General features: G+C 30.3%; 1 protein-coding gene across 5 annotated transcripts in view; it reads right to left on the reverse strand.

The window, feature by feature from the left end:
- Positions 1-15,413, reverse strand: part of LOC148621256 (furin-like protease kpc-1) — a 75,316-nt gene that overhangs the window by 6,483 nt on the left and 53,420 nt on the right. For 2 of the 5 annotated variants that reach the window (XM_088575403.1, XM_088575402.1), the window contains 4 exons: positions 14,748-14,857; positions 13,659-13,759; positions 12,953-13,124; positions 723-9,091 (listed from right to left, as the gene is read on the reverse strand). In XM_088575403.1, coding sequence (XP_088431529.1) covers positions 8,874-9,091; positions 12,953-13,124; positions 13,659-13,759; positions 14,748-14,857 — 601 coding nt within the window. In that variant the 3' untranslated portion in view covers positions 723-8,873. Of the gene's footprint in view, positions 1-722; positions 9,092-11,271; positions 11,301-12,952; positions 13,125-13,658; positions 13,760-14,747; positions 14,858-15,413 lie in introns of those variants that run through there. The other 3 variants (XM_088575401.1, XM_088575400.1, XM_088575405.1) reach the window with 2 other exon arrangements.

A 15,413-nucleotide genomic window follows, 5' to 3' on the forward strand; every position in this document is an offset into this window, starting at 1 on the left:
ATCCACTTTATCCTTTCCATTATAAGACTGGCCTTCATTCTTTTTTTCTTTTTCTTTTCCCTGTTGGTCTTTGTTCTTGGAATACGTTCATATAATTGACCTCCTTGATAGTTCTTTAAAAGATTGTATGGTAATGTGTTGTTTGGATTGGAATTGCAGAGTTTTAGTTAGATTCAACCCTCATTTCATTTCAAAGTATAGACCTATTAAAACTATAGTTCATATACAATTTACCCAAACAATTTGTTATGGTTAAATAACTGCACGCTACAAAACATACCTTAGTTTTTAAATGGTAAAAAAAAAAGTGCTTAAATTCCAACGCAACTCACTATAAATCAGGTAAGCAAGCAATTTCAAATTTTTCTGCTTCCATATGCAGTGTGTGTGTGTGTGTGTGTGTGTGTGTTCTATCAGACATTTGTGTCTTTTGTCTTCCTTTGCAAAAAAAAAAAAAAAACAGAAAAAAAACAACATATTGTTCAAAGTTAAGATCAGAAAAATAGATTTTACTTTATTTAAGTGTGGTTTGAATTATTTCCTTATTAAAATTGGTTAATTAAGTTTTTCATCATGCATTCTGCAAGCATGTTGTAACCAATTTATAACTACTAGAAAACTTTCAAGGAAAGTGAAACCCAGCAAAATGATTAAAAGTCCACGATTTTAAATCACTCAGTTAGAATGGGAGATTAATAGTCATTACCAGAAGAAAACATAAATATTAGATTACGTTTTATTGGAAAACATTGTTCTCGTGTATATCAACAACTTTATAACAACACAATCAATATTACATTCTTACAATAGAAAACACCAGATTTTGAAAATTAATGTTGAAGTAGATTGCATATGTTTTCAAAAATACAATTGCAACACACAGCGAAAAGTGCCACCTATGAGAACTGTATGCAGCGTAAGATATGATTATCGTATGAACCAAGCATGATATAATAATCAAATGACTATCATATGTTAATTATTATATGATAATATCATACCATTATCATATAAATCGAGCAACATATGATTATCATGAGCGACACTTTTGGCTACATTTTTCAATGGAAGAAATACCTTTAAAAAGTTCCTTTTTTCATTGACAGAAAACGTATTATGACCACAATAATTAGAAAGTTACCAAAAAAATCAAAATATCTTTTATTTCCCAATTCATAAAAAAATAAAATAAAATAATAGTGCCATATATGTGTATACTGATGAAGTAAATCCCCTCATTTTAAAGTTAAGTTTATATAAAAACAAGTCTAGATCACCACCTTAGAATTTAAGAGTAAAGTATCTTTTTTTTTTTTTTTTTGCAAGTATGATTTTTAGATGCCATTAAAACATCTACATTGAAGAGATAAATATGCAACAAATCATCAATTGTTGCACAAAAAAACCAAAACCAGAAAATTGGAAAATAGATATTAACAAATACAATGCATTCAACACAAAACAAAACCTCCCACAAAATATCATTCCGTAACTTTTTAAAGCAAAAAAAAGCCTTAATGTCGCAACCTGTAGACATATTGTTCGTAAAATTGATAAGAAAAAAAACCTTTTTGATGCATTAACACTGAGATTCATATTTCTGTTTTATTATACACCTCAAGAGTGAAATAAAAATCAGAGAAATAAATTGAGAACAAAAATGTCAATGATTTCAGGATGATTTTTTTATATACATCATAGAAGTAACTATAATTGCAATGTCAATGCATGACAATAATTGAGTATCTCATGGTTCTTATGCGATTCATTCTAGATAATTTTTTTTCTAAAACCAGAATTTCCGCAAACCTTTAGCAGCACTTATGTATTGCAGAAAATGTTTTCATGTTTTTTCAAGATTTTTGAAGTCCAAGGAAAAGTTTGGCAGCCGCCATACATCCAAACTAAAAACTTTTTTTTTTCCTTGAGAAATTATGTCAAAAAAACTTTCAATATCTTATGGAATTGATCGCTGATAATGATGGAGTATGTAGCAATTTAAAAAAAAAGACCTACAACAAGAGAGACTGAGAGACAGCCACTGAAAATAAAAATGGTCTGATTGGTTTTAAGTAGGAACATCTTTCAAACCTAAAGATTTGACACTAGTAAAAAAACAGTCAATTGTCACTTATATATTGAATTGCATTATGCATTTTCAAAGAAATAAAAACTTTAAATATCAATACATGTTATCTAAGAAATTATTCAAATTTAAAGTAGCAGTCTTCATAAAAAACAAGAGGTGATTCACACGTCAAAAACCCACCAAAATCACCTTATTTTCTTATTCAATATTCAGACACCAAATAAGCAGTCTTAGTCTGTCATTTGGTTTTGTACTTTGAGATAAAAAATATAATGATTGTGTATGAAACTGGCATTTTGCAAGAGTTGTCGTTCCTGATTCGGTATGATTTTGTTGTCTTAGTGGGACATGAATGTATGGTTTTCTAAAAATACACATCTACATATGGGAAGGACTATCGTTACCTAAAAATACAGCGAATGAAGGCCGACAAAAAAAAAAAAAATTTGTTCTCTGGGTTTTTCAATACCATGAATCATCTCCTCCATACGCAGTGTCTGACTTTCATATGGATTGGTCCTTAATGCCAAAGTTCAAATCTGACTTTAGGCAATATTTTGTGCCTAAGTTCAATTCTAACTTAAAACAATACTTGATCCCATAGGTCTTATTTTTCTTATTTCTTATTTTAGACAAACTTTTGATGACTAGTGTAAACTACAGATATATAATCTTTGATTGCCAGCTGTGTGACTAGACACTAGAGTATGCTATCATAAATTCTAAAAATCTATTTATTACTAAAACATTCCAGCAAATTTCAAATAATTAAATAATTTTGATTCAAAATGTTTATTTTCTGAAAATCTATACTTTTGGCAAATTGTACATCTATTTTAGATATGAAGACCCTATGAAGCTAAAAACTCTGAACTGGTATACAAGGAACTAACATTTATAACTTAAAAGTCATTTAGCAACACTATCATTGTGCTATGATAATACAGTTTATCATGTTTAAACAAAACCAAAATAAACAGGTAATCTGTCTAAACCAAACTTTTAACAGAAAAAAAAATGTCTAAAACAAGCATCATGATGTTTGTTAAAATAATTTTTTAATGACTTTAGACCTGTGAAATCTAAACACATACATAAACTGACAGAACTAAACACGTGGTCTACAACAGGTTTAGTTACGCAGGTCTCAATGTACTTAAATCACAAGTATTTGATAACACAACATTTGTTGGTGTTTTTTTGGTGTTCTTTTTTTCCAAAGTAAGCAAGTGCAAAGTGACACTACTAAGGACACTGAGTGCTAATATTTGAGTCAAAAAGCTAACTATATCCTTTTAGCAAGTGCAATGCAAAACATTTACTGTAAACAAACTTTTATTTGTGGGGTTACAATTTTTCATGGTCTACTGGATTCAGTCCAACAATTTGATTCCCGATGAAAAGTAAAAATTTGACTGAATTATCTCATTCTTTTATGAAATAAATGAATCTTAAAATCGACAAAGCAATGAAATTTAGACAAACCATGAAAAATTATTCCCACAAAAAACATAAGTTCACAGCATACAGTGATAATGCTGTCATATTTCAGTGAGTAATATAAATAACTTTGTTGGTCTTCCTTTGATTAAATGACTATCTAATGACAAAATGCATTCAGTAGTTAACTGGACAATAAATAAGGATTTTTTTTTAACTTTCTACCATTTTGTAGGTATTTAATCGGAAACTCCATTTTATTATGGTCTTACCGTGGGCTGGCCATTTTTTGTCACATTGTTTTACCCTGAAAGATACCAAAGGGATAAATTACAACATAAATGGCCAGCCTGTGGTCAAACAATGATAAAATGGATTTTCCGTGACTTATTTCGATTCTAATAGGACTTTTTATTAGACACAGCCTGTGTATTGCACAAAACGTTGGTCATGTGTTTATCACTTTATACCATTGCTGTGGACTAAAGAGCTTCGAAGCACATCATATTAGAATCTAAATTTGAAAGAAAGTTTAAATCTCTTCGTCAAGTGTCCAACTACCGAAAGGAAGTTCATCAGGTAATTCAATCATTGAAAGACCAACTCTATTTCCTGGATAGCACTACTGAAAATCGGGAAATTTTCGCACCGTCTTTTTTTCACGATTTCTGCACCACGAATCTGTTTTTGAGACGGTTTAAATTTGCGATCGATCATCAGTTGAACTGTTATGTTCTTCAAAGAAAATATTTGCAACAGTTTAATTTTCACATTAAGGATCTTGGCGTGAAAATTGCGAAAAATAAAACCTCAGCGAAAATTTCCAGGTTAACAGTATTTTACTCAACTGAAAAAGCAATTATACAATGTATAAGTATATAAACAGTGATGAAGTGACCCTTTTGCATACATAATACATATAAAAAAGTTAGTTTAGTAAATATATCTGTATATAGAAGTGACAAAGAAACTAAGATGAAACTTCAGATTCATCAACCATCATTACTAAAATTAACAAACAATAAATCACTTAGGTACTACTTTTTGTTTTTCTTATTTCTTTATACAGATAAACTGTTCATGAGATGTGAAATACATACCATGAAAGTATTCACTATTAATAAAAAAAAAAATTGGTCTTCATAATTTGTGGATGATTGAATACTTGAAGATTAAATTTCATCAAACAATAAAATTTGTTTGATACCAAAAAACTGAAATACTTCCATGAAATAATAAGTGTTTTCATTAACATTTCTGAAAGTAGTTGGTAACAAATTTATGATTGAATGGCAGAAAATGAGTGATAGCCTAAAAAGTTTGAAGTAGTTAATTGCATTTTCTAACTTTCAAATATAAATGAAAACACTGATTGTGTGTGCTGTTTAGAGTAAATAACAAGTTTTGGAGACTGATTGCAATAGCCATGGAAACAATGTTTTGTGACAGATTGCCCAAACAATGCTTTGTGACAGATTGCCCAAACAATGCTTTGTGACAGAATGCCCAAACAATGTTCTGTGACAGATTACCCAAACAATGTTTTGTGACAGACTGTCCAAACAATGTTTACAATAAGTGTATGACAAGTTTTAGTAATCAATCATCTAAGAACCATGCAGGAGTGATTCACAGGACTAAAAGTCACACTTTTAATAATGATTCATAAGGGTTTTTTCAATTCTTAAATTTTGTTATCACATACGATAACAATGAGCTTCACAGAGTGCAGCATAATACTACTGCAGTGGTCAAACCACAAACTGTTGGGGCAAGTGTGGATACAATATATATAACTTTTTATAACACTTAAGCATGGGGATTTTCAACTCATTATGGACACAATTTGGTTTGGACACAATTAAGTTCAAAATTTGAAATATGAAACATTGTTTGAAACATTTTCAAAATCTGACCAAACCAAAAAAGTTGATTATTTGGGAAGGGCCCAATTTTGTACCCCTTTTAATCCTAAATGGTAAAAGGATATTAGCCTATCCTGTAAAATAAAACAAAACAGAATTTCAAAAGGAACAAACTGACACCTAAATCATAAGGAAATCAGCAACACGCATTTTCAATTAACTCTAATGATAACACCTATTTCCATGAGGGGTGGAATAAAAACCTCCAAAAACTAAACAACAGCCTTCTGCCATGTCCCTTTTACTCAGGTTTTCATAAAGAAACTAAAGTAACTAGACGCCAATGACAACAACATGGTGATACCATTATATACTATCGAGAAAAACAAAAACAAAAAACATGGTTGTATAAAGATCTCAAATACCTTTAATGTGAAAACTTTATACGAAAAAACCTCTGCCAATAACATAAGTTAATCTCGTGTTATCATACATCAAACAAAATTTCAAAAAATCATGTGACGTTTTTTTCAAATGAATCACTTGTTGTTTTGCATGAATCTTAGGAAGACAGAACCTTAAAACAACATTTAAATTTGTAGACAATTCTATTGAAAAACAAATACACTTAAATGTAACAAAGACACTTTATACATACGACCAAGCAATCAAAACTTGCATACGAACAAGAAACATATTTGTAAAACTTCACCAAAATATTATAAATAGTTTACATTTATACATTTTATCAAATATAATACATTTACCACATCCAATCATTTTTACAATTAACAAAAACATTGCACATCATATGATTTTTGTAAAAATAATATTTGGTCTTTTTCCTCTATTACATTTATAAATTATTTTAAACCATTCACAATGGAATGAATGAAAATAAGTTAGCTCAATATGATTTCAAGATTTCCCTGTTAAAACTAAAAAATAATTTCTGAATTTTTTAAAGCTTATAGATCTATCAAAGCATTAATACTAGCACACTAAATTGATTACATGAAGCATGCATGAATAACAGTATCCTAAATTTTCTCAGGGCAGACATAATGCCATTTTATACCAATTTTATGGTTAGCAGTTTTTTTTTTTTTTTTATTCATTTCTTTTAGCTTGGTATGTAGATAAATAAAATATTTTCTAGGAGAGAAATGAGTACAAATGATCCTGATTTTAAAAGAAAATGTGAGTAAAGAAAAAAGAGAAAATTGTTTAATACATACAGTAACTCAGTCAGTCCATAAACAACAAACCAATTTTTCTAAGAATGGTCTAAACAATTTTTACAGAATAATAAAAATTTCGTTTCTGCAATTAGATTTTTAACATGGAAGAATGTGGCCTAATGAATATAATTTCTTGAAGCAACATTTATACCTTCAATAGGAGGTTAGGCATTTAAAGAAAGGTTACCTTTACTAAAGACTTTTTCCTGAGCTTTATGTAATCTTTTTCACCTACTAGGCAAAGGGTAATTATTTTAAAATATTTAGCCACAATGTTTTGCCTGCAGAAAATTAGCAGTTGTCAAATTTCCAGTACAAATGAACCCTTAACAATATCTTATATCTCAAAATTGAACAAAACCTGGAATATTATTCTGTTAAAACAAGCAGCAACCCTTTTAAGTATTCATCTCACAAAAAACTAGAGGCTCAAGAGAGCCTGAATCGCTCACTTGGTTAACCATTTGCTTATTTGAAAAAATTGAGGAATGAGACAGGCTAAGTTAAAATCAACTAAATTGTCAAATACAGGAAATGCTTTTCATAGCATTTCCACGACCTGAACCAGAATTTTGCTAAAGGCATCGATTTTTGAACTTTTTTCAAAAACCTGTCTTATGACCCCTAAGTTCCATTTTTAGTATAGGCAGCCATATCTATTCATGGATTAAAAATCACAACAGCCATTTTGAGCACAATACACGAAAGAACTATTATGCTTATTTTCATTCAATGATCTTAAATGGTTTTTGAGAAGACGATTTTCAAGTTGTACATATGAAAAAAAAAACAACAAAAAAACTGTTTCAGGGGTTGTAACTCCTACATTAGTCAATGAATGGTTTTAAGAATTTCAGCATAGGTCCTTCTCATGATGCTTAACAATTTTATCCAATACCAGAAATTTGGTAAAGGCAACAGTTTTGAGTTATTTGCAAAAAACTGCCATCTGACCACTATGTTCTATTTTTAGTAACAGCGGCCATGTTTTTTCATGGATCAAAAATCCTAATGGTCCATTTGTGCAGAACACCCTAAGGAACAATTATACTAAGTTTAAAATCTGAAAGTCCAGTTGTTTCAGAGAAGAAAATTTTTTTAAAATTTGTCCACAACGACGATGACGATGAAGGACGCCAAGTGATGGCATAAGCTCACTTGGCCTTTGGCGAGGTGAGCTAAAAATAAGATGTTGAGCCACAACAAGAAAATGATATGTAAAGTTGGGAATAAAATTGTAATCAGATGTTTAATGCACAAAAACAGCCATACCATGATCAAATATCTAAAGAATTAGCACCATGATTTGAAGAAGGACAATGGTCCTTACAGCAAATAAAATGGTCATTATCTGATGTGTTGAAAAACTCTAATGAATAATTGCACAATTAACTACGAGATTTAAAGTACTTTAATGCTAGTTTGATAAACAGTTTAAATGCCATTGTCAATTGTTCAATTAACTACCGAAGGAAGTTCATTAATGTCATTATATAAAAGGAAGATAAACTCTACTCCCTGAAGATAACTTTACAATCCGCTGTAAAATGAATAATTTAAATTAAACTAAGTATTTTTTTTTAATTCTTATCAACCTTTATTGTTTTTTTTTTTTTTCATCCTTTTTTTTTCAGTTCTACATATCAATATTAACCATGAATAATTTCATTATTTTACCACGAAGGATTTCTAGGTTTGGGAAAAATACAACCAACAGATTTTTTGATAGTGTTAACAAAAATTTTCAATGATGCCTTTTAAAAAAATGAAAAGTGTCACTGAAAATGCTGACCATGAACTTGAGCTTTCAACCTTTTCATTTAAATGTTTCATTTGGATAGTTTAGATATTTAAATTAATATTAGTTCAATTGTTTTTATATACAACTAGAGAAAAAAGAACAAAAATCATCCTCAACATTTAAAATTGAAACATTCATTCAAGCCTGACCTATAAACTGATTATACCCTAAAAAACAGTTCAGATCGATTTGTCATTTTTCACTTGTTCCCATTTAAAAGGAGTAAAACACTTCATCAGTTCGTAAAATTTCAAATAGGAGGTTGAATAAGTTTTAAAAAAATGATACAAAAAACGCTTACAGTAGCAACATGCCTACTTAATATTTTTAGTTACTATACCATACTTATTTTGGTCTATCAAAAGAAATCTCACACTAAGACAAGTGAAAAATGCAAGAATTAACCAGACTGTAGTGTACCCTGAGAAAACTTTGCCTTACGTCATGTAATCATCATCTTCACTTCGAACAGGCTCGTATTTAAAAGTTGTAAATAATGACATGGATGAATTATTTTTACGAACAGTACACACAAGAAAAAAAATAAGAATTACAATGATAGTGGCTATTAGAATTACACTTATAGTCAGAATCACGGCTGCTTGATTGACAGAAGTTTCTTTCAAAGGAGACTGTTTGTTAGAAAGACATTTTTCTGAAAGTAGAGAAGAGATGCAAGTTTTGATATTAGTGCTTGTTGTAAATATATTAGTGCTTTTTTTGTGACTGGTGTTCCCTCTGACCTATTAAACCTCATTGTTTTTTACAGATTTTTTATATGTAACATATTGGGTCTGCCTGATTTTTGGACACCTATATAAAACATGAAGGTCAAAGGTCAGAGGAAACAAGGTGGAAGAAAGCAAGCTATATATAACTATGGAAGAACAACTATTTGAAGAATACCAAATTCTGATGGTGGTATGTCTTAGCAAACTCTATATTTACATTCTCCAATCAAGTGTCAAGCACCAATATTCTCAGTATAATAAACACTGTAGATTGAGTGGTTGTTACCTTTTAGGTATTTAAAAAAAAAATTAGTATAATTCATTATTCAGCAATAAGCAAAATGCATAAACCTGCAAAAAGTAAATTTTTAAAAACTGCTGAAAATGTATTCTACAAATTAGAGTTCTTCCACAGAATGCATAAAGAATAGTTCCCATGATATTTATACTTCGAATAATGACTTTATAATTTTAAACACCCCCCCCCCCCCCCCAAAAAAAAAAAAAAAAATCTACATAACAATAAACATCATGGAAAATATCATTCTAGCAATATTTTAATAGCCAATTTAGTTTCAGTTGGTTAAATTGAACAGACTTGCTTATCAATGGCAATGGTCATAAAAAGCTGCATGTAAAATTAAAGCACCCAAAACACTGATTTTATCCACTGTGACCAAGTGGAAATACTGTCATCCACCAGAACAGTAGTGTATTGTTTTATGACAGGTTCAGTTACAAGAACTTCAAAGTAGACAAGGATGGGCCATTTTACTTAAACAGCAAATATTTCTATTCAAAAGGCTAAATGGTGTAATGAAAAGATGAAATGAGAAAAATCAAGAAAAAAATATTGGTCGTATCATTAAAGGTGCTTAATGGAAAAAAAAACAGACAGGAATTTCAACAACACAAATTCAAAGCTACAAAGTTTGACCTCACTACCTCCTCTGTGCTATCCCTCATGAAAATTTAGGTACTTTGTTATTTGTGTTGGTAAATAATTATAGCATACTTCGAATCCTAAACTTTCACAATTCAAAGTATAACATCCATGAGCATAAAATTTTAGACCTTTTTTTACATTTTCTTTCTACTAGAGTATATTGGAATAATGCATTTTAAAGAAAATTTCTAACATCGTAGATGCTAAAGCTGTTGGAAAAAAAATTAAAAGTTCTTAATTTTTTTCCCGTCAGTTTAAGCATCTACGAGGTGAGAAAATTCTTAAAATACATTATTCCAATATACTCTAGTAGAAAGAAATTGTTTATTCCATAAACAAATCAAGAAAAGTTAAGAATTTTGAGTTTGGAAAGGGAATATATTTCCAAATGTGCAATTAATGGCAGCAGACATTTTAGGAAAGTTCAGGGCAAGATATAATAAAGTGAAAGAGTAGACTCCTATAAAATATATAACAGTCTGGTTACTATTTGTCATTGGCTTTAGTGTAGATTCCTGCTCTGAAAAAAAACAGTCAGAACTTAAATTACTTCCATTTAAAAAAAACATAACTAGAAATTCAGTGAGCAAGCTCACTAACAGAATGTACACTCACTTCACACAGAGATGAATGGAAAATACTTGGAGTGGTTGCAAGGTTTTAACATATTAATTATATCCCTTTGGAGTCCTAAAACAGTCATTTATTTTTCCATGAAATTATTATATTCCTGCACATACATATGATACCCAAGCTTCCTATAAAATTTCATTTAAATCCTTTGAACAGTTAAAGAGGTGTTGAGCTTATGTGAAATGTAAACAGATGGGCAGACAGATGAATAATGGTATAAAAATCAACTTGCATCATAACGAGGTAATGTATCAAAAAGATCTGTTATGACTGGAATTCTAGTAATAAAGATTTCAGCTCATAGAGAGATGTATCATGCCAGAAAATTGTTTGAAGACCAGGGTCTGGTTTCATAAAATGTCAAATTAAAATTTTCCTCAAAATCCTTCCTCAAATCAAATTTCAACCGATCAGATCACTTGAAATTGAAGATTTGAGGAAAAGCACAGGACTAAAGAATTATCAACTTGAGATTTTTTTTATGAAACCCGGGCCTGATTATACATTTTTCATATCTATATTTACCTTTTAGAGGTAACCAACACAGTTGTTATCTGTGAACATGCAGCATAGAAAGGCATATATTATGTAAATATCACCCTAAAGCCAAAAAAATCATAAGGGAGTCCCCCTTACCTTTCTTTGCGAATTTCTATGTGCTAATCTTTTATTAAATAATAAAGGAGGAGAGGCATTAAAGCCATTATTATGCCTGAAATCAGAGGTACAAAGTAACTGTAGATAACTATATTGGGTCTGACTCTGACCAAAATTCTGGCCCAAAACTGGTACTTAGAAACAAAGAAAAACTTGAGAAAAATTCATTTCTATAATAAAATATAAATGTTCTATTTATTTCAACCTGTATGACAAGTAGCCAACAATTTCTAGCGATGATTCAGTTTACTGAAAATGTAATTTTAATTAGAATAAAAAATGAGCTTAACTTGAGACTTCCACCTATGAAAATATTTACAACTATTGATTTAAGTTATAAGCTGGCTTATTGGTTGCAAATCACCATTACCATTCTTTTTCCATTATAAATTTTGACTTATTCATATACTGAATAAAAACATATTTTCCTATGTAAAAGTTATATTTAAAAAAAATTGCATCATAATGGTTTACCCATAAATCCCTAAATGTACCAACTCCTTCTGTGATGTACTGTTGAATAAAAAATAATTGTTCTGCCTGAAAACACGAAGGGAAAAATCACTCAAAGACAGAAAATATTTCCTAAGATAATTTTGGCCACTGCCTGGTATTCACTTACTTAATAGTCACAGATCAAGACATTTCGAAAAGAAGGGCTGCTGACTGGCCTCAAGGAAAGGGGGCCATTCCAGTAGTTTTTAAATTTTACTAAAAAAAAACAACCTAACTATTTGAGAATAAAACAAGATTGAGGCTTCCTTTTCTGTTTGGTATCCTTTAAAGCTACCTACTTAGGGATTATTATTCTAAATTTTTAAAAAAAATTATAGCATGCAAATATTGTGGAGTTATACATATAATGTGGATACCAAATGTAATTGTGTTCATTTTGCTTTAATCTATATAAAACATGAAGGTCAAAGGTCAGTTAATTTTGGTTGTTGTTAGGTCAACTCAAAATTTTAATTTTGACTTTCAACAAATTAAATCATCACAAAACACTAAAAAAAAAAAAAAAACTGATACCCTGAAATATGAGTAATTTCACTGAGGCTTAAAGCTCTAATCACATTAAGTGTAAGTGTTTGTAAGAATCAGGCAAAATGGGAAAAATCAGAAACGTGCATGTCAAAACCCCACCACCTTACAATGAAATTATTACTCAAGGATCCTTTCTCTCTTTGAAAAGATCATTATTTGATTTCTGCATCACTGGCTTTCCACAGAAATTTTTCAATAGAATCTTAGAAAAATGAGGTTTTTGATAGAGCTATCTGACCTTGAAATGTTCACTTTCAGTGCATTTCAAGGAAATTGTAACTCAATGGTCCAGCATATGAAAAATCTTGTCTGTTTTCCTCAATTCTGATGATGCAAATAGTCAAATTACACTATCAAAATGATGTTTTTTTTTTCATACCATATTTCACCAACTGCCTGATACTTACAAAGACTGACACTTAAATCCTGAATATATTATCAACTTCTAACCCTCCCTCGAATCTAGCTTTTTTCCATCCCTTTCTATTTTTTATGTTATATTTACCTTTTTTACTATCACAGAAACAACATGAGCCTGAGATATCTTTCTCAGATACACAGCATGGTAAACATGCATGAAGATAGGCACTGTACGCCCGCGGAGCTTTACAGGAAGTACAACCTTGAGATCCGCTCCTCTGACATGTTTCACAAGAGGAATGACATTTGGTACATTCCTGAAAAACAGCAAAGTTAAATTTAGACTAGAGAAAAAATACTGACTTTTTGTCATAGGAAGCAAAAATGTCAACAGAATATATTTTTCCAACAATAATTTTTTTTACTTCAAAGTTGTCAAAATAAAATATTTTGGCTTAGCAGCATTAACTTCAAATTTCAAAGTCTTTCGTATGACTCATAGGAAGACAATGGGACCCACGACGTCCCAACAATGGAGATGAGCATGCTACAATGAGACTACACAGGCAAATGTACCACACATGAGAATCATATGGTTTCCCTCATATGTTTATCATATAAATCAAGCACCATATGATAATCATATGTTTTCGTTTATATATAATCATCATATATTTTCATGCCAAAATTAATAATCAGATAATCAGATAATCAGATAATCGTATGTTTAATATCATATGATAATCATATGAATTGAGCACCATATGATTATAATATGTGGCACATTCTGCTGTGTACTGAGGTGTTAAACAGCACACATGTATTACCAAACCTCATATTACTATACCTACCATGTGTGTAAAATCAAAATAACTGTCTCCATCACACTGTTTGTTTCTGACACAACCCTCTTCAGTTTTGTCGAATCCAGAGGCACATGATGTACAGTCATCTGGAAAATAAAGTAGAATATTTTACCTAATATAATTTTCACATGTAGACACCCCATCTTTATTACTTCATGCCTGCACATTCTTCAACAGTGAATTCTATTGAATGAATTGGATGCAATGCTCTCAATATATAAGCTTGTAAAAGGAAATCAGTATGTTTGGTAAACATAAAATTTTGCCCTGAATATAAACTTAGACAAATCAGTATGGATACTGCATAATATTTAGTAAAGTGTATGCTTACTTTGCCAACAAACTTTTTTTTTGCATTCCATCCATGCACAAAATGGAAACTGAAGTCCAAAATGAAGCAAACTTCAACTTCTGCCAAATTTAAAAAAAAACACTTGCTTTCATTACAAAATAAGCCTTTTTAACTGGGAAAGCTAAATTTTCAATAAATATCAGTGGCAGGAACTGGTATAAATGACTGCTGCTTACCTCTTTCAGATGGGTGCAAATTTATACATATTCAGCAATTGTTAAAAAGTTTAAAAAACAATTGAGACATAGGCAAAATCAGTCTCCACTCAATACTTCTATCCTCTTAAAATACAATGGGAATATTAGTTTATACAAGAATAAAATCACTTCCTAAATTTTTGGTAAATTATTTATAGAAACAATTCACCAAAAATGTATATAGGAGGCAAAGTTCTGAGTCTGTCCGTCTGTCCACTGGCGATACCCAGATGATATCTTTGAAAGATATAAAAGGATCTTTTGCAAACTATGTAAAATTATTAAATATCAGGTTAAGTTTATTTCAGCTTGACTGTTTTATTTACAAAAGTTACTGTCGTTTTAAGTTCATTTTTCCTCCATTTTTATTTTTTTATTTTTTTTTTTTGGATGAATTGGGAGTTATCTGTCTTTGAATATTAAAAATTGTGAATTTCTTTTGGGGTATTAGGGAGTCTAGATAACACAACGTGTAGGAACATCATTTAATAAAAATCAGCCATACAACCTACACTGGATATTTACCTGTTGTACATTGCTGACACTCTCTTATCAACTGGTTATCAGAGGTAGTCACTATATACTGTAGAAACCCAGAAGGACAGGTAGAAACACAAATATTACTATGCTTTATCCTGTAATTAAAATAAAAATCCATATTGCATATTCATATTACCTTTTTTTAACATATTTTAGTAGAACATGCTTAAACCAAACCCCTCTAGGACTTCATAATTGAATTGGTTAAAGAAGGTAGACCTAGGGTAAGGGACATATCCCATGAAATCAGTGATATGTTTGTATCATATTCAGTTTCACACAAGCCTATCAAGCTTTCATTCAGAACAGAATGAAATAAATCCAAATTACTTTGTTGCTTACATGAGACTGATATAAAGAGCCTAAATACAAACGTTCCAATGATCTGTACTAATTGTGTCCCTTACTCTAGGTCTACTTCCTTAAGTAGGTGTTTGGTTCTTTCAAGGTTTTAAATTAAAATAAAAGAACAGCGTTCCAATGTCCCTGTGAAAAAAAAAAATGTGGAAAACTTAAAATTCACTGAAATTTGCTATGTCCAATGCCATAACTGCCATAAAAATCATTCAACCGTAACGAAAGTCAAACTTAATCTTTAATTTCTCACAATAAGACTACACACATAATATAAAATCAATTGGTAAAAGCATT

Source organism: Perna viridis, chromosome 3, assembly GCF_037379345.1.
Source record: "Perna viridis isolate PV_CMFRI_1.1 ecotype Kerala chromosome 3, ASM3737934v1, whole genome shotgun sequence".
Classification (NCBI taxonomy): domain Eukaryota; kingdom Metazoa; phylum Mollusca; class Bivalvia; order Mytilida; family Mytilidae; genus Perna; species Perna viridis.